The sequence below is a fragment of the Hyperolius riggenbachi genome, chromosome 3, assembly GCF_040937935.1.
Source record: "Hyperolius riggenbachi isolate aHypRig1 chromosome 3, aHypRig1.pri, whole genome shotgun sequence".
Taxonomy (NCBI): domain Eukaryota; kingdom Metazoa; phylum Chordata; class Amphibia; order Anura; family Hyperoliidae; genus Hyperolius; species Hyperolius riggenbachi.
In genome coordinates this window covers 497,528,820-497,548,558 of record NC_090648.1, presented here as the reverse complement: position 1 = coordinate 497,548,558, position 19,739 = coordinate 497,528,820, and the positions used below count along the sequence as shown (strand labels likewise).

Genomic DNA, 19,739 nt, shown 5'->3' with positions numbered 1-19,739 from the left:
CCGCTATAGGACCCCATATAATCGGCCACCATCCGGGTCAGGTGCTGGTTCTGGCTTTGAGAGCCGGATGCTGCTGCAGGCACCTCCTCTGTAGGCAGCGGTACTGGTGTGGCATAGAGCGCCTTTTTCAGAGACAGCAGGTTTGTTGGGCGCCTGCTGATGCTGGATGCAGGCACCTGCTGCTGTGCTGGCTGGACTGAGACAGCAGGGGGGGTGGGAGTCCGGGGGAAGGCTTCCTCCAAGCGCCGAACCAGAATCCGCTGCAAGTCCCTGATTCGGCGCACAGGGTCTCCTCCTACAGGCAGGAACTGAGCCAGCTTCCCCTTCAGCCGTGGGTCCAGCATCAGGGTGATCAAGATGTCCTCCCGAGCACTCATCTCCTTCACCCTTGGGTCTTTGCGCAGGCACTGCAGCATGTGCGCTGCCATAGGGAAGAGGGCTGCCATCTCTGCTGACCTATGATATTCTGCACCGCTGACAGTGCTGTCGTCCTCCTCTGATTCCGGAGCCTCATCTTGCTCTCTCCACCCCCGCACTACTGCAGCTGCACTCCGCTGTGCCCCCTCCTCTTCAAGGTCAGGGACCTCCAACTCCTCCAAGTCCTCCTCCAACTCCTCCGAATCCTCCTCCTGCTGCACAGAGGTGGACTGTGAAGTGTGCTGCTGCTGCTCCTGCTGGATCAAGGCTTCCTCTCCCACTTCCAGCAGAGCATCGAGGGCCTTGTCCAGCATGCACACAATGGTCACCCACTCACACAGCGACGCATGGTCCCGGCTGACCATGTTGGTGGCCTCCAGGAAGGGTGCCAGCACAAAGCACACCAGCTGCATTTTTCCCCACTCAGCAGGGCGGATGATGTCTGGGAGGTGGGTGGTGCCGGTCCCCAACAAGTTGGCATCCATGGTGGCTCTGGCCAGGTACAGGTTGACAGCCCGCCTCTGTTCAACCAGACGTTCCAACATCGCCAGGGTGGAATTCCAGCGTGTTGGAACGTCTATAATGAGGCGGTGCTGTGGGAGGTTCAGCTCCAGCTGCACGGCTGTAAGGGTCGCTGTGGCACCACCCGAGCGGCGAAAATGACCCACCGTTTTCCTTGCCGCTCCCAAAAGAGTGTTCATCCCCTGGTAGGTGTGCAGGAATTTCTGCACCACTAGGTTCAGGACGTGGGCCAGACAGGGGATGTGGGTGAGGTTTCCCCGCTGGATGGCGGCAACCAAGTTTGCCCCATTGTCGGCCACCACCTCTCCGACTCTGAGGCCTCTGGGGGTCAGCCAACTGCTCTCTTGCTCTCGGAGCTTGGCCAAGACGTGGTCTGCCGTCAGCTTGTTCTTGCCCACCGTGACCATCTGCAGCAGCGCTTGGCAGTGGTGGGCCTTCACGCTGCTGCTGAGGCGGGGTTGTTTGGCGGCGGATGGAACCGGATCAGAGCTGGAAGCTGCTGCACTTCCCCTGACCCTGCTGCGGGGTGGCACCACCCACCGGGGTGATGATGCTGCTGTCTCCTCTTCACCCCCTTCCACCAAACTGACCCAGTGCGCGGTGAAGGACAAATAGCGGCCTGTCCCGAAGCGGCTGCTCCATGAGTCCATTGTCACATGGACGCGCGCACCAAGCGCATGATCCAGCCCACGCTCCACGTTGGCCTTTACAAAGCGGTGCAGTGCTGGGATGGCCTTGCGTGCAAAGTAGTGCCGGCTGGGGATTGGCCAATCCGGCGCTGCGCACTGCAGGAGCGCACGCATCCGGCTCCCCTCCTGCACAAACGAGTACGGGAGGAGCTGGGAGGACATGGCCTGTGTCAGCAAGCCGTTCAGCTGGCGTATGCGACGGCTGCCGGGAGGCTGAGCCCTGACCACAAAAGAGTCACTCAGCAGGGTCTGGTGGTGGGGGCGTTTTAGGCTTGCACGGGAAGCTGAGGAGGGAACAGAGGAGACCACTGAGGAGGACTGGCTGCCTGAAGAGGCCTCAGTGTCAGCAGGAGTGGCAAAGGTTGTTATAGTGCTCTGACCTCTGCAAGGGCCAGCGCCAGCTTCCTTCAGCCTCTTGAATTCCTGATGCTCAGGTTTGTGCTTATTGCCCAGATGATTTATGAAGCTGGAGGTGCCATAAGTGGAGGGGTGAGACCCTCTGCTCAGCTTCACATGGCATAATTTGCACGTAACATACTTGCTATCCAGTGAGGGCAGATGGAAAAACTGCCATATTGGGGATTGGTGTTTTCCCTTACGTGGCTCAGAACGGGATGCTGCTGTGGATTTTCTGCCGGTGGTGGTTAGGGCCTGGGGTTGAGTGGTGCGGCTGGTGGTAGTCGTGCCACTGACAGATGGAGCAGCAGCCTGCGGGTCACGTATTCCATGCCCACTGCTGCTCCTGCCAATCCCTGAAATGCTCAACCTGCGTGCCAGACCCACTGACTCCTCCTCCTCAGAGTCAGAGCTGACATGCCCCTCCGGTCGCTGGTAGTCCGGGTCCTTCACCTCATCATCAAACTCCCCTTCATCAAACTGCTGGGATGATGAGCCCGCATCAAATTCCTCTTCTGCTGACACATCATGGACGGGCTCCCCCCCAACAATTACTGTCAGCATCTCAGACTCTTCTGAAAAGCCAATTTTGCAGAGAATATTTTCTCTAGGGCTAGGGCTGGTGGTGGTGGTGGCCTCACTGTCACTGGCTTGCTCCTCGTCATGCGCCATCTGCTGCATCACAGACGCGGCGTCCTTCTCCTCCAATCTGCGCCGCTGACCCTGCTTGAAAATGGACGCAACACGGTGCTGCGTCTCTGCAGCGTGACTGCCAGTGGGTAGCGGCGGAATGCCTGATGCGGCAGAACTGCTGCCAGAGGCCGTAATGTTGCTCACTCTCCTTCCGGCCTTTCCCCTCCCCCGTCTCACACTGCCAGTGCCAGACATAGTACTGTACAAGACTCACTGTCACTGATGAGTCGACGTCACAGATGATGTGTGTGGGGTACTTGGTGCACTTTTATTATTGGCGGCGGGCTTGGAAATGATCAGCAGATTGACAGACAGGAGTACAACAACTAAACACACTGACACTGCTCACTCAGTCAGCAGCAGCACAGCAGCAATAATCTGTAGTACTAGCACTGTCTGCAACTACACAATACAAAACCACAGTAGCAGTAGTAATAGCAGCCCAGCCAGCAGCAAGGAGCCTGGAGTGTGTGCACACAGACACAGCACACACAAAGACACAGGACCTAGTAGCAGGCACAGGCAGCGCAGCTGCTGCAGCTGAAAGACTGACTGACAAGACTGACTGACACTAACAAATTACACAGACTAGCTAAGCTAACTACAACACAGTACAACAGTAAAACCAGAAGGTGTTTTAGTGTTAAAACGCTGGGTTATCACTTGGATAATGTACTTGCTTCAGCCAAACACACTGGACAACCTATCACAGTGGCAGTCACAAAGCAAGGACGAGATTCTTAACATGGCCCCCTCCTTATATACAGGAGGGACTGGCCAAGGTTCTCCTCTGTGATTGGGTGCTTGGGCTTAGGCTGGGAGCGCTCTGATTGGCTGAATGACGTCATGGACATAATGTCCATGGTTACAGCACCCGGATTCGGATATCCGACCGGTATCCGCGGGTATCCGGGTTATGAGACCAACTATCCGCATAGAGCTATCCGGATTCCCATCCAGCTATCCGGAATCCGGATCCGATCGGATAGGCCTAAAAAGTTCGGATATCCGAGTCTATTCGGATATCCGGTATCCTGTTGAGCAGCACTGATTGTGATTTGGCCAGTCTGACATTGATGTATCTCCAGCTTGATATATGCTGACAGCTGTCCCCCTTTTGGAGGGACAGTCCTTCTTCGGCAGGGCAGTTTGTAGGGTAAAATGCACCCAGGGCGAGGGTGTAAACATTGTGCCCCTCCCCGCCATGGAGCTAGGTATACGTGCCCGCAGTACAGGTTAGCCAGGTCCAGTTGCACTCAGTATAGGTAGCCAGCTATAGGTCCCCCCAGTATAGGTATCTAGGCATAGGTGCCCAAGTATAATTGCCCCCAGTATAGGTTAGCAAGGAAGGTGCCTCCAGTATAGCCAGCATAGTTGCCCCAGTATAGGTTAGATAGGTAGGTGCCCCCAGTATAGGTTAGATAGGTAGCTGCCCCAGTATAGGTTAGATAGGTAGGTGCCCCCAGTATAGGCTAAATAGGTAGGTGCCCGCAGTACAGGTTAGATAGGTAGGTGTCCCCAGTATAAGTTGGATAGGTAGGCGCCCCCAGTATAGGTTAGATAGGTAGGTACCCGCAATATAGGTTAGATAGATAGGTAGGAGCTCCCCCCACCCCCATAATGGAGGGGGAAGTCAGCCGCGGGGAGGGCGGCCGACTTCTCCCTGGGGTTGCCCTCCGTGCTCTGCCCTGCACTGCAGAGTGAGCGCAGCAGGAAGCGCTGTATACAGCAACGGTCTCCTCCTCTGCATAGCTGCTTATACACACTCTACTTCTTGCTAAACAGGAAGTAGAGTGTGTATAAGCGTCTATGCAGAGGAGGAGACCACAGAAAGTGATCAGCGATTGGAACTCAGGAAGGTGAGTTGCTGTATACAGCGCTTCCTGCTGCGCTCCCACTGCAGCAGAGGGGGGAGCACGGAGGGCGACCCGGGAGAGGAAGGGAGGGAGAGGTCAGGCCGCCCTCCCCACAGCTGCGGCTCTCCCCTCCATCAGCGCTCAGGTCGGCCGCACGGCCTTAGAAACAGAGCTGCTCTTTGGGAGCCCAGTCCCTCTGTCCCTCTTTCTTCCTCATTTGTCCCTCTTTCAGGACTGATGTACAGATCTATGTAAATATAGGTATTTTTCTACTGAAATATATGTTTAATTGACTCTAAACTCTATTCCCATTCTTTGAATTGATATATTTCTTATTTTCAAATGTTAATATGAATGAAAATGAACCGGGATAGAAAGGACCAGTGTGGTTTGAATTGTAGAACAATATATTTTTCTCATGACATCTTTATGGTATCCGTGATGAGGGGTGTGGCGAGGGCGTGATTAGGGGTGTGGTGGGGAGAGGGTCGTGATTAGGGTGTGGCATGGGCGTGGCTTAAGTGCCCCTCTGTCTTATCTTAAAAAGTTGGGAGGCATGAATGATATACGCTGTCAGCTCCGGATTAATCATATTAGTTGCATTTGGTACTGTGATGTTTTATGTGCTTTTTAGGTGAATCGTTATTAACTCGTTGATTTTCACGATTGCTTTGCAGACATCTCATCCACATGAATTACTCAGAGACCCATTTCAGCAGCAGCGATATTCCCATCATTCAGACCCCCAGCATGACGGTATGATGTTGCATGGTCCACACTGCTCTCTATCACAATGTACCTAAACACGCACATCAATGGCACGATTTTTTTGTGAATGTTCGGATTTTCAGGCCGGTTTCACATTAGCCACCTGTGTTTTAGTTGCGGTGCTAAAAAGAGGCTTTGTAGACACCTACGTTGTTGTGCGATAATGTCATTCTTAGCAGCGAACCAAAGTATGAGCGCTCGCTCCATGTTGCGGAAATATAAATTGCAAGGAAGCGTATTTAAAAAAAATACTCTTTTGTGCATGCACACCGCAACACGATTGCAAAACTGTTTAACTACTTGCCGACCGCGTCACGCTGACGGGCGTGACCGTGGTGGCAGCCCCAGGACCGACTAACGCCGACCGGCATGAAGTCCTGGAGTGGGGTTTTGCAGGAGATCGTGCGCGCCGATGCGTGCGCATCTTTACTTGGATGACGGAGCTGTATACACTGGGGATAATGGTACACCACTTTACCAACTTGTGATGTAATATGGCATGCAGGGTATCATTTTAAAAGACAATATATTTTGAGGTGTTTTATAACTATGGCTCTTGTCATGTGAAATTTGCTAAGGGTGAAATATGAAAAAAAAATATTTTCTGCACTTAGGCCTATTTTTTTCCTTATAAAAGGCTCTAGGTTAGATGCACACATAGCAGAAACACTAGCGTTGTGGAAAACGCTGCGTTTTTGCTGCTAATGGAAGTCTATGGGCCGCGGGAAAAAAACGCATATAAAAAGGCATATGCGTTTTGTATGCGTGCAATTGTGAAAACGCAGGTTTTGTTGTGTAATATTCAAAAAGGCATCAAAAAACGCACAAAATGAAAGTCAATGGGAATGCAATGGTATGCGTTTTCCATACATTTTTTTATATGTGCTTTTTTTTTACCAAAAAATGGTTTTGAGATCCTGTTATCTTCCTAGTGATTTACATAAATGGAAATACAAAACACATACAAAACGCATATGAGTTTTGCATATGTAAAATGCAAACGCATTAAAACGCAGGCAAAACAATTGAAAAACGCATCTGCGGTGAAAAATGCAAACGCACCAAAAATGCAGCAAAAACGCACAAAAAAATGCAAACAACATAAAATGAGAACATGACATAAAACGCGGCCTTTCATGTTCTATTATGTGTGCACCCAGCCTCAAAATAAAAAAATAATTGAAAAAACAAAAACTACCCAAAGCCTGGATTGTCCTCCTGAATAAAGCTATATGAGTACCACATGATGGCATAAGTAATACAAAGAAAAAGTTATAGTTTGAGATCAGTATAGCGCTCAACAGAAAACCAACACTATGCAAAAGTCCTATCACAAAGACCTAAAAAAAACACTTCATGAGTCCATTAAAGGGACAGTTCCATATAAATTCCTCAATGCGAACTCCTTGATGTGAGTAATAGTTTCCTCCAGTTCAATCGGGTATAAAAAACGTGTACGCACACCAGACTTCGTGGCCGGCCCAATTCGATCAGCATGAAATAGTGTTAAATGGTGCATGCAACGCTTTACGGTCACATCTGTCCTGCTGTGACCTCTGTGTCGGTCATGTGACGCCCAATATCTGTACATTCTATAAATAAATATGGAATCCCGCACAGCGCGAGTCGTGGATTTTGCTGCCCGGGGGAGGCAGAGCTTTGGGCTGCAGCTCTGCCTCCAGTCGCGTCAATACCCGCGAATCTCCATCTCCTCACGCCCCTCTCAGTGAAAGAAGACTGAAAGGAGCGGGAGGAGGTGGAGATCCGCGGAGATTGACGCAAGTAGAGGCAGAGCTACAGCCCAAAGCTCTGCCTGTTACAGGAAGGAGCCCCGCAATTTGCCCAGGCGATTTTGGAGTGATTAAGGCCTCCTTTAGCCGTGGTAATGCGGCGTTTCATCTATGCCATTAATGCTGAAAAAGACTGGCTAATAAAAACCGGTCATTTTCCAAGGCTTCTTTAAGTCCCTCTGCTCACCCTAAGTGACCATGAACACCCCCCAGAGACTGTTATCATTTGCATCAGCCCGATTTATGTCCGCTGACTGTTCTACATGTAGACACCGCAGTCACGGGACGCCTTGTTTTATCCATACTGCTTGCTTTGTATATAATTCTGCTGTTGCGCCACTTTGTACCTCGGATAAACCTTACTGCGGTGTGACCTGCAGTCCCTCTCTCTGCTTCCTGCCAGACTCCTCCGGTCCTCGTGGTAAAAGGACATCCAGAAGTAGGTCACGAGTTCTGGCAACGGCCCTGCGATACTCGCCCGCTCGCTGTGCGGGATTCCATACTTATTTATAGAATGTACAGATATCGGGCGTCACATGACTGACACAGAGGTCACAGCAGGACAGATGTGACCGGCAGATGCTCCCTCTGCAGACAGATGCTCAGAGGATGCAGATGTTGTCAACAGATCACTATTATCCTCATTAATAATCGTGTTGTTTTTGTTTAAGAAAGTCCAACATCAGCAGGCTTAGCCAATTAGGCCTCTCCCATTCAGTTTAGCTGTCTGCGGTGCAAATAGAGCGCAATGCTTTATTTCACAGGAAGCACATGAACCCAATTAGCCATAAAATTCCAGCTTTCATTGGATTAGTAAGAATAACAATTGTAATATGTGTCTGCAAAATGTTTCTCCTTCTAAAACATATGAGGCTCGATTCACAAAAGGGTGCTAAGCAGTTAGCACGCCCAAAGCTTTCATTGATCGCACGCAAAGTTTAGCGCTGCGCGGCGTACGCGAAACGTTGCACCGGGTGCGAACAAAATGTTGCACTGGGTGCGCCTAAAATGTTGTACCGGGTGCGGCGGTTTAGGCACACCCGATGCGACGGTGTATGCGCACCTGGTGCGACGTTTCGCGCGCACCGCGCTTAAACTTTGCGCATGCTAACTTTGCGCATCCTAAAGGGCTTTAGGCGTGCTAAGGAGCTTTTAGGCGTGCTAACTAAGTTAGCACCCTTTTGTGAATTAAGCCCATTGGCTGCAGATGTGTCTTGTGCCCCTATGAAGTGGCCTTACACTAAGCAATCATGGCGTGAACTTGCAAGAGAAAATCGATCGGGGCTCTCACTTGTTTTACCACCCTGCACCACTCACTGCTGTAGCTCTGCCTCTTCTGATGTCAATCGTGGCGGATCGCCGCCTCTCCCCGCCCCTCTCACTCTTCCTTCACAGAGAGGGGCGGAGAGAGGCGGATACCCGCGCGGCGATTGACGGCAGGAGAGGCTAAGTTGGTCGTGGATGTTTGCCCGGGGGTTTGGGGGGTCTGCAGCCCTCATTTTTGGTGGGGATGTGGTGGTTTACCGCTGATGAGACTTCTGAAGCTAATTAAAAGGTAAATATAGCAAAAAAAAATCGCTTCAGAGTCTCTCCCAGCAGGTCCCAGCAGGAGGCAGGAGCACAGCCTCAGCATATGGATCAACAACTGGAGAAATATCAGTCCTTGCTTTGCATGACCTAACAACTGAAGGAACTCCTCATAGTGTAAAACCATTCATTTATTTAAAAATTACAAAGTAGTGCACTCAGTGACTCACATGATCAAAGTATACAAACTCTTCCAAGCCGACTCCCTGTGCATGCAGAAGATTGGTCGTGTCTAGCGGAAGTGACGGGACCTGGTACCGGCGATAGAGGCAGCGGAGGACGGCGGCGTGGGAGCAATCCAGGCTTATGGGGCTGGAGGAAGCCCCAGGTATGTATAACATCTTGCTTCATTTTTTAGAGATCGTTCGTCTCTGGTTCCCTTTAAGGAAAGCGCCCACCATGAGGTCAGCTGACTTGTGCAGAGTGAGGTCATGCAAAGGTGACTGCAGCAGAGAATGTGATGGAATCAGTCTTTTTATCTCAGATATGCCGTGTTTATCTTATGCGGGGGAAGGAAACACAGATAGCAAAAAATGGGAAGTCGTCCAAATCCGACTGGCCATACACACGGGAATCTCCTTCCGCTTCAGTGAGCCGTCCAATCCGTCACGTCACTGAACTGGCTCTAAAGGTGGCCATCAGTGATACAACAGTATGCTATGTCAAACACAGGGGTGTCGCTAGCCCCAAACATCAGTGGCACGTGCCCCGGATCTATTCTGCGGTGCCCCGGATCTACTCTGGGGTGCCCTGGATGTCCCCGAGGCAGAGTAGAGGCACCCACAGTATAGCACCGCACAGCACCCAGCATGCCCCACAGAAGCACCACAGCACCCAGCATGGCATTACAGCACCCAGCGTGCCCCATAGAGGCACCACAGCACCCAGCATGACAGCATTGCACCCAGCATGGCACCACAGCACACAGCAATGGGGGGTATGCTGGGTGCTGTGGTGCCTCTCGGTGGGCATATTGGGTTCTGCGATGCCATGCTAGATGCTGCGATGCCATTATGGGGGCATGCTGGGAGCTGTAGTTCTTCTATGGGTGCATGCTGAAAGTTGTGGTGGGGTGGAAGCATGGGAGGGGGTTCACTAGAAGGTCATGGAATGATATGTGGGGGGGAAGGAGGTGCCAGACAACCTGTAATAACAGCATGCCCAGAAGCAATCCAGACCAGCCAGCTCAGAAGCCAGGTAAAAAAAAAAATAATAACATTTATATCACACTTTTCTCCTGGCAGACTCCAAGCGCCAGAGCTGCAGCCACTAGGACGCGCCCTATAGGCAGTAGCAGTGTTAGGAAGACTTGCCTAAGCTCTCCTACTGAATAGGTGGTGGCTTACTGAACAGGCAGAGCCGAGATTCAAACCCTGGTCTCCTGTGTCAGAGGCAGAGCCCTTAACCATTACACCTTCCAGCCACTTCCAGGTAGCTCTGCCTAGGTCTGTTTAAGTGACACTGCCTACAGTATTAATGTGATATGCTGCATTCCTATTTTCTTTTTATTAATGGAGAGGGGTCTTCATCCAACATTTTGCTGGGCAGACAGGGCCAGATTATCCACAAGGCACTGTAGGCACGTGCCTACAGGCGCCTGATGGAAAGGCGGTTGTCTCCCATCCCCGAGCGCCTCCCTCCCTCTTTCCCTATGCAGAGTCCTGATGAGAGTCCAAATGAGAGGTTACTCACCCTGCTGTCAGCATTCCACTGATGAGATCTCCCTTTAGCCAGGGGAACCTCTAGTTACTTAATACTGAAGTTCCTTTAGCTACCTAATTCTTGAGGGCACCTCTAGCTACTTAGTATTAGGTAGCCTGAAGTACCCTCAATATTAAGGGGCACCTGTAGCTACCTATGACGGGCAAGGGAAGTAAGGGAGAAGTGACAGCTGGGAAAACTGGCACACTTGTGGTGCAGTTCGGCGGGGGATTGTAGGTTCGTAAAGGGGGAAGTCTAGGGTGCCAGGACATCTGTGCCTATAGGCTCCTGTGAGGTAAATCCGGGCCTGTGGGCAGGCCTACTTAGATTGCTGTTAGGTTTATTGAAATTTGGCTCCACCCATGGCCACACCCACAATCCTGTGCATGGCCACACCCATTTTTTTTGTCTGGAGTGCCCAAAAGTGCCCGGACCTCTTAGGATCCTAGCAACGCCCCTGGTCAAACATAATCGCATCGCAAACACGAAGCCATTATAATGCCACATGCGTTACGTGCGCGATGTGACACCCCCCTTCCACTGTATTTCATTCTCGTATGTTACAGGGTATGCAATGCATTATACAGCGCACATCAGCGCAGCGCATGTCACTATAGGTCATTAGGATCCCTCCGTGCCTAGGTTTCCAGCTAATCACAGCAAGCAGAACATCCCTACGCCTGATTTCAGGCAAGGCCACATAGGCCATGGCCTAGGGCACCAGGAAAGCAAGGGGCGGGCTGTGGGCAGCAGGGTGGCAGTAGCAGTTAACAATCGTCCTGCTACTCAGTTTGCACATAGTGGTGGGTGGCTACTAACATCCAGATCTGGCAGCCAGGGGAGGAAAGGCCACTTACAGTGATTTTTGAGCTGCCTGTCACTCACGGAATGTGCCACTCGCCAAGGAGCTTACAATCTAATCCCTGCCATCATGTCACTAACTGTCCTCATAGGAGTTTATAATGTAATCCCTGCAATCACTTCACTAACTGTCCTCAGAGGAGCCTACGAACTAATCCCTGCCGTGTTGGGGGGGGGGGGGGGTTAGGACGCTGGGGCGGCTGGGGATAGTGGGCCTTGGGCGGTAAAAAGTACAAATCCGGCCCTGCCTACACCAATCGTAAGAGAAGCAGTAGAGTGTTGTACCGTGTTAGCCATGAGTAAAAGCAAGGAGTTTTGAATCAGGATGATACCATTTCTCCTCTGTATGTCAGTGTATATAAGCTGTGTTTTTCAGTTCTGGTCAGGAACCAGTCCGACGAAGGCCTTTTATAAGCCGAAAGCTCACTGTTTATCCATCTCTAAGTTAGCCAATAAATGGTATCATCCTGATTCAAAACTCCTTGCCAATTATAAGAGTAAGGGCCCTTTCACTCTGGAGCGGCGCGGTAATTTTACCCCACCGCAGCATAATGAAAGTCTGTGGGTTAGTTCACACTACCCACGGAGTGGTACGCTGCGCCGGAAGTGCCCTATCTGACACGAGCGTATACCTACATTGTCATGCGACTCCTGCGCCGATCTGCGGCACACCAGAAGTCATGTAAGTCTATGGCGACGCAGGGGATTTTAAAAATGTTGGCGGCGGCGTTACGGCCTGTATTTTTACAATACACTTCCGCACACTATTTTTTCTTCCAAAACAAGAAGTGACCGCAAGCCAGCTTCACTTCCTGTTTGGATGACGGTCAGAAGGGGATTACCACATGCTGAAGTCCTGTTTTTTGGGGGTGCGGCCCCCTCCCATTCCATGTGCAGCCCCCTCTTCCATGTGTAACATACATGTATAGCAGCACCCTCCCATTCCATGTGCAGCCCCCTCTTCCATGTGTATCATCCATGTACAGCAGCCCCCTCCCATTCCATGTACAGCTCCCTCTTCCATGTGTATCATCCATGTACAGCAGCCCCCCTCCCATTCCATGTGCAGCCCCCTTTTCAATGTGTAAAATCCATATACAGCAGCCCCCTTCCTCCCATTTTTCCATGTGCAGCCCCATGTATAACCTCCATGTACAGCAGTCTCTACCCCAAACACCCCCCACCCACCCATTCTATGTGCAGCCCCTTTTCCATGTATGCCATCTCTTTCATGTTCATATCCACTGGGCAGTAGCCCCTCTCTTTCATGTGTAGCTCCACATTTGCAGCCTTTGCCCCCATGCCCCCTCGTGTATTAGCAGCCCACCACTGTCAGAGTATCAACAACACCAGCCTATATATATATTGATAGTTTCCTCTCTTGACAAGGTTATTTAAGGTTTATACTTTAGTAGGGAAGTCTTGCTGCTGAATAGAAGTGCATTGTGTGCAATATGCTACCAGAGATCACAGAAATAGGAAGTTGTGTGCTTTATCCTCTGCTACACGCCACTAACCTTACAGGACAGCTGCTAATCAGGCAGTTCTTCAGTGTGCTTATATCTGCTGCTTTTTCTGCTTTGTCTTCAGAAGTAGGTTAACTTTTGTAAGAGTGAAGGGTCAAATGCGCACCAGCATGCATGTATGTGCCTCTGTGAGACTGCAGCTGTCCCCTTCCCTGCTTACACCTCTCTGACACTGCAGCTGTCCCCTCCCCTGCTTGCACCTCTCTGACACTGCAGCTGTCCCCTCCCCTGCTTACACCTCTCTGACACTGCAGCTGTCCCCTCCCCTGCTTGCACCTCTCTGACACTGCAACTGTCCCCTCCCCTGCTTACACCTCTCTGACACTGCAGCTGTCCCCTCCCCTGCTTGCACCTCTCTGACACTGCAACTGTCCCCTCCCCTGCTTACACCTCTCTGACACTGCAGCTGTCCCCTCCCCTGCTTACACCTCTCTGACACTGCAGTTGTCCCCTCCCCAGCCTACACCTCTCTGACACTGCAGCTGTCCCCTCCCCCTGCTTAGTTACACCTCTCTGACACTGCAGCTGTCCCCTCCCCTACTTACACCTCTCTGACACTGCAGCTGTCCCTTCCCCTGCTTACACCTCTCTGACACTGCAGCTGTCCCCTCCCCTGCTTACACCTCTCTGACACTGCAGCTGTCCCCTCCCCTGCTTACACCTTTCTGACACTGCAGCTGTCCCCTCCCCTGCTTACACCTTTCTGACACTGCAGCTGTCCCCTCCCCTGCTTACACCTTTGTGATACTACAACTGTCACCTCCCCTGCTTACACCTCTCTGACACTGCAGTTGTCCCCTCCCCTGCTTACACCTCTTTGACACTGCGGCTGTGTCCTCCCCTGCTTACACTTCTCTGACACTGCTGCTGTCCCCTCCCCTGCTTACACTTCTCTGACACTTGAGCTGTACCCTCCCCTGCTTACACCTCTGACACTTGAGCTGTCCCCTCCCCTGCTTACACCTCTCTGACACTGTGGATGTCCCCTCCCCTGCTTACACCTTTGTGATACTGCAGCTGTCACCTCCCCTGCTTACACCTCTCTGACACTGCAGCTTTCACCTCCCCTGCTTACACCTCTCTGACGCTGCGGCTGTGTCCTCCTCTGCTTACACCTTTCTGAAGCTGCAGCTGTCCCCTCCCCTGCTTACACCTCTCTGACGCTGCGGCTGTGTCCTCCCCTGCTTACACCTCTCTGACACTGCTGCTGTCCCCTCCCCTGCTTACACCTCTCTGACACTTGAGCTGTACCCTCCCCTGCTTACACCTCTGTGACACTTGAGCTGTCCTCACCCCTGCTTACACCTCTCTGACGCTGCGGCTGTGTCCTCCTCTGCTTACACCTTTCTGAATCTGCAGCTGTCCCCTCCCCTGCTTACACCTTTCTGACGCTACGGCTGTGTCCTCCTCTGCTTACACCTTTCTGAAGCTGCAGCTGTCCCCTCCCCTGCTTACACCTCTCTGACGCTGCGGCTGTGTCCTCCTCTGCTTACACCTTTCTGAAGCTGCAACTGTCCTCTTCCCTGCTTACACAAGTCTCTAACATTGCAGCTGTCCCTTCCCCTGCTTACACCTCTCTGACACTGCAGCTGTCCCCTCCCCTGCTTACACCTCTCTGACACTGCAGCTGTCCCCTCCCCTGCTTACACCTCTCTGACACTGCAGCTGTCCCCTCCCCTGCTTACACCTCTCTGACACTGTGGATGGCCCCTCCCCTGCTTACACATCTCTGACACTGCAGCTGTCCCCTCCCCTGCTTACACCTCTCTGAAATTTATGGCAACATCTCTAGTCCTGACAAGTGCATCTCTGCAGAATGTTTGTTTACTGAGTTTCCGAAGCCAGTACAAAAATATACCTGGTCTCCCAAAATGCTCTGGGAGGAGAATTCCACATAGCTAAACCGCCTAGTCTGTGACATCACTGGGAGGGCGGGGTTACAAACCAATACACAGCAATATATAAATTACGGTAACATAAAAGCAGGTATCCTGAATAATTTACTGTCTTCTACTATATGTCACTACAGGGCATCTTTAACTGGCTCCTTCTCAGTTAGACCATAGACTGCGGTACGGACACCAGACTGAGCTGGTCTGAGAGCTGTTAGTGAACCAACTCATTCAACATTCTCTGTACGAAGCACAATATAAATAATAATACCCTTTTTTTCCCTAAATGAATCTCTCTGCATATTGAATGTTTTTCACTTCCCCTTAGTCGTGGATATTGGCCGCAGGACATCCTGTCATTCTCTGATCTTATTGGTTACCCGATCCCCCTATTATACTATCATTAGCATGGTTCAGTGAGGCCATCACCTATTGATCAGCCATAGATATTCCCGTATAAATTGACTTTTTAGAGATGGGCTCAGTGAGATGACTGCAGATAATGATCTCGCACAACAGTGCAGCCGATTGTCGTAAACCGCTAAGCGCTGACTGTAGGAAAAGTCATTAAAAGCTTACAGAGGCTCTGTAGTGACATATAGCGGAATACAGTGAATTATTCAGAATTCCGGCTTTTACAGTAGTTCTCCTGGTTTCAGCATCAGAAACTTCTCCTATGCACTATCTGTACAGAGTTTGTATGTTCTTCCTGTGTCTGTGTGGGTTTCCTCCGGGCACTCCAGTTTCCTCCCACACCCCAAGAACATACAGAAAGGTAGTTGGCTTCCCCCTAAATTGTCCCTAGTTTACAATACATTACACGATACATACATAGACATAGGACTATGGTAGGGATTAGATTGTGAGCCCCTCTGAGGGACAGTTAAGTGACAAGACATTATACTCTGTACAGCGCTTCGGAAGATGTCGGTGCTATATAAATAATAATAATGCCTATATATTGCTGTATATTGGTATGTAGCCCCACCCTCTCATTGATGTCACAGCCTAGGCTGTTTAGCTGCCCCTCAGAGCATTCTGAGAGACCAGTCATTACACTTCGGAATTCTCAGAAACAAACATTCCGCAAAGCTGCATCTGACAGGACTAAATGTGCCCATTAACCCTCCTGGCGGTCTATAAAAAACCACCAGGGGGCAGCGCAGCCGTTTTTTTGTAATTTTTTTTTCTTAAATCATGTAGCGAGCCTAGGGCTCGCTACATGATAGCCGCTGTGCAGTGGCATCCCCCTAGCCTCTTCGGGCGATGGGCGATCAGGAAATCCCGTTCAAAGAATGGGATTTCCTGAAGGGCTTCCCCCGTCGCCATGGCGACGGGGCGGGATGACGTCACCGAAGTCATCGACGCCGTGACGTCATCGGGAGTCCCGATCCACCCCTTAGCGCTGCGACGCGGATAGCGGCGAATCGGCGCGGGGCGGCGGCTATCGGTGTGCTCACGCAGCTAGCAAAGTACTAGCTGCGTGCAGCTAAAAAAAAATTGTGCAAATCGGCCCAGCAGGGCCTGAGTAAACCTCCGGCGCGGCTTACCCCGAACTATGTTCGGGGTTTCCTGCCAGTAAGGTTAATGGTACAATAGTTTCCTCATATGCGATTATTCATTCAGATTTTTATGATCAAATTGTGCAGAAAACAATGCATTATGTGGAGAAAATCGACATGAAATGATTCAATGGTCAGGTGAAATACTGAATTTTGTCGATATGAATGTTGGATATTATGAATGTATCACATCGGAAAAGAGAAAGTGCCTTAATCAACCCGTTTATTGTAGTCATTGATAATTACCTTCTGATTATTTATGATCCCACAAATCTGATTGGGTGATCTAAGGAAAAAATTGTACTATTAGCACTCTTGCCTTGCGGCACTAGGTCCCCGGTTAGAAACCCAGCCAGGGCATTATCTGCATGGAGTTTGTATGTTCTCCCTGTGTCTGCCTGGGTTTCCTCCGGGCACTCCGGTTTCCCCCACCTCGCAAAAATATACAGATAAGTTAAAGAGGAACTCCAGTGAACATTTTACTGTTGGCAGGTGATGTAGCTGCTGCATGGTTTTTGGCAGTTGAAAACAGCTGTAAACAGCTATTTCCCACAATGCAGCAAGGTTCACAGACAGGAAACTGCCAAAAGTTCGAACTTTTCTTGTGGGAGGGGTTTCTTGTGGGAGGGGTTTCACCACAATATCAGTCATACAGCACCCCCTGATGGTCTGTTTGTGAAAAGGAATAGATTTTTCATGTAAAAGGTGGTATCAGCTACTGATTGGGATAAAGTAAAATTTTTGGTTGGAGTTTCTCTTTAAGGGGAGCCTGAATCAAGAGGTATATGGAGGCTGCCATATTTATTTCCCTTTAAGCAATACCAGTTACCTGGCTGTCCTACTGATCCTCTGACTCTAATACTTTCAGGCTGGGTTCACATATGACATAGCGTGAAAAGCTGCGTTATATGTCATGTTTTATGTTAATGTTGTGTGCTGGGTTTTTGCATTTTTACTGAGTTTTGGGTGCGTTTTGCATGCATTTTAATGCGTTTGCGGGTCGCATATACAAAACCCATATGCGTTTCATATGCGTTTTCCATGCGTTTTTTTATTTCCATTTATGCAAATCACTTGGAAGATAACAGGAAGCAAAAGTGCAGCAACAAAAAAGAAAAATAATAATAAAAAAAAAGCATTTAAAAATGCATGGAAAACGCATGAAAAATTCATACCATTGCATTCCCATTGGCTTTCATTATGTGTTTTTTGGCAGATTTCCTGCATAATATGCAACAAAACCAGCGTTTTTGAATACGCAAGTTTGAAACGCATAGAAAATGCATATGCGTTTTTTATGTGTTTTTTCCTGAGGCCCATAGACTTCCATTAGCGGCAAAAACGCAACGTTTCCTGCAACCTTTCCATCCTTAAGGTGCGTACACACATGCGACTATAGTCGTTTGAAACGATCGTTCCCCGATCATTTCAAACGATGATCGTTTAAAAAAAAAGCAGCCAACGACCATTAAGTCTAACGACGGACGAGCTAGATCGTTCAAAACGAATGATCTAGCTTGGCGGATTTTTTCCAACGACGATCGTTTGCAAAAGTAGTACATTGTTGGAAACGGTCGTTCGTACTAGGCTTGACATGCGCATTTCGCTATTTCTCCATGGAACTTTTCATTTTTATGCGCAAGCGCAATATTTGCGTTACGTGATGTAACGTTCATTCTAACGATCAGATCGTTACACACATTTAAAAGCTAACTTTACTTAGGTCGTTCTTTCGTCAATTAAAAGTTTGTTCGTCGTTCACAACGAACGGTCATTGTCGCATGTGTGTACGTAGCTTTAGCCATAGACCCTGAACAAGCATGCAGCAGATCCGGTGTTTCTGACATTATTGTCAGATCTGACAGGATTAGCTGCATGCTTGTTTCTGGTGTGATTCAGACACTACTGCAGCCAAACCGACTAGCAGGACTGCCAGGCAACCGGTGTTGTTTAAAAGGAAATAAATATGGCGGCCTCCATATGCCGCTCACTTCAGGTTCCCTTTAACTGTCTTCACCCTAAATTGGCACTAGACTACAATGAATATTTGATTATGGTAGGATTAGATTGTGAGCTCCTCTGAGGACAGTCAGTGACATGACTATGTACTCTGTACGGTGCTGCAGAAGATGTCAGTGCTATATAAATACATAATAATAATATGGTAGGACATTAGACATTGACTATGATAGGATTAAGGTGGCCACAAATGGTCCCATTTCTATCGAAAAATCGTTTGAGAGATCAGAAATTCTAATCGGAAGAAAAATTGTTCACTACACCATTAACGAACCAATCTTTGCTTCCTATCTATCACAACCAATCAATAAAATCCAAATTTTGGTGTGACAAAAATCCAGTCAGACGATTTTTTTATGATCGTTCATAATCAATTGTGTCCAACTGAGATTATTTTCAACCAATCCAATCAGAATTTCTGATCGCTCAAATGATTTTTCACTAGAAATTGGACCGTTAGTGGCCACCTTTAGATTGTGAGCTCCTTTGAGGACAGTCGGTGACATGACTATGTACTCTGTAAAGTGCTGCAGAAGCTGTCAGTGCTATATAAATACATAATAATGATACGGTAGGACATTAGACTATGGCTATGATAGGGATTAGATTGTGAGCTCCTCTGGGGACAGCCAGTGACAGGACTATGTACTCTGTAAAGTGCTGCAGGAGATGTCAGTGCTATATAAATACATAATAATAATACGGTAGGACATTAGACTATGGCTATGATAGGGATTAGATTGTGAGCTCCTCTGGGGACAGCCAGTGACAGGACTATGTACTCTGTAAAGTGCTGCAGAAGATGCCAGTGCTATATAAATACATAATAATAATAATACGGTAGGACATTAGACTATGCCTATGGTAGGATTAGATTATGAACTCCTCTGGGGACAGTCGGTGACATGGCTATGTACTCTATAGTGCTGCAGAGGATGAGTTAGTATGGACCCCCAGTTATCCATACATGTGACCCACATGCTGACAAATGTTAACGACCTCGGTCATATAAGATATTATTAGATGTTAGATTCTCAAACAGATCCCCTATCATTATTCGCAGGAAGTGCGGTGGACGGAGGCAAATCTGTTGGACTTTCCCTCTCTTTTTAGTCACTCCGAGCTGTGATAATCCTCTGAGAAATTTTCATAAAACACAACTGCGTCTTTGTCTATTATGCTTGTTCCCGCCGGCCCTCGTTGTATTGTGCGCCGTATAACGCAACCAGCACGGCTGAAGGGGTTAAACTACCAGTGAGATCACCAGCAGACCCAGGAAGAAGAGATTGGGGGTGCAGCAGAGAGGAAGTGAGGAGAGATGTGTAAGAATGCTGAACTGAAAGGGCTCAATGTTCATATCCTCTCCCTCAGATGAACCGCACAGACTCATCCATCTATCTTGTGTCAGCGGACAGACTCTATTCAGAAGGGACTATTTATATTACTGATAAATAAACGGC

The 19,739-nt window shown here is 49.4% G+C and overlaps 1 protein-coding gene across 1 annotated transcript in view; it reads left to right on the top strand.

Annotated features, from left to right (window-relative positions):
• Positions 1–19,739, top strand: part of ADAM19 (ADAM metallopeptidase domain 19) — a 129,650-nt gene that overhangs the window by 19,978 nt on the left and 89,933 nt on the right. The window contains exon 3 of the mRNA XM_068273102.1: positions 5,251–5,329. Within this exon, the coding sequence (XP_068129203.1) occupies positions 5,251–5,329 (79 nt within the window). The remainder of the gene's footprint in view (positions 1–5,250; positions 5,330–19,739) is intronic.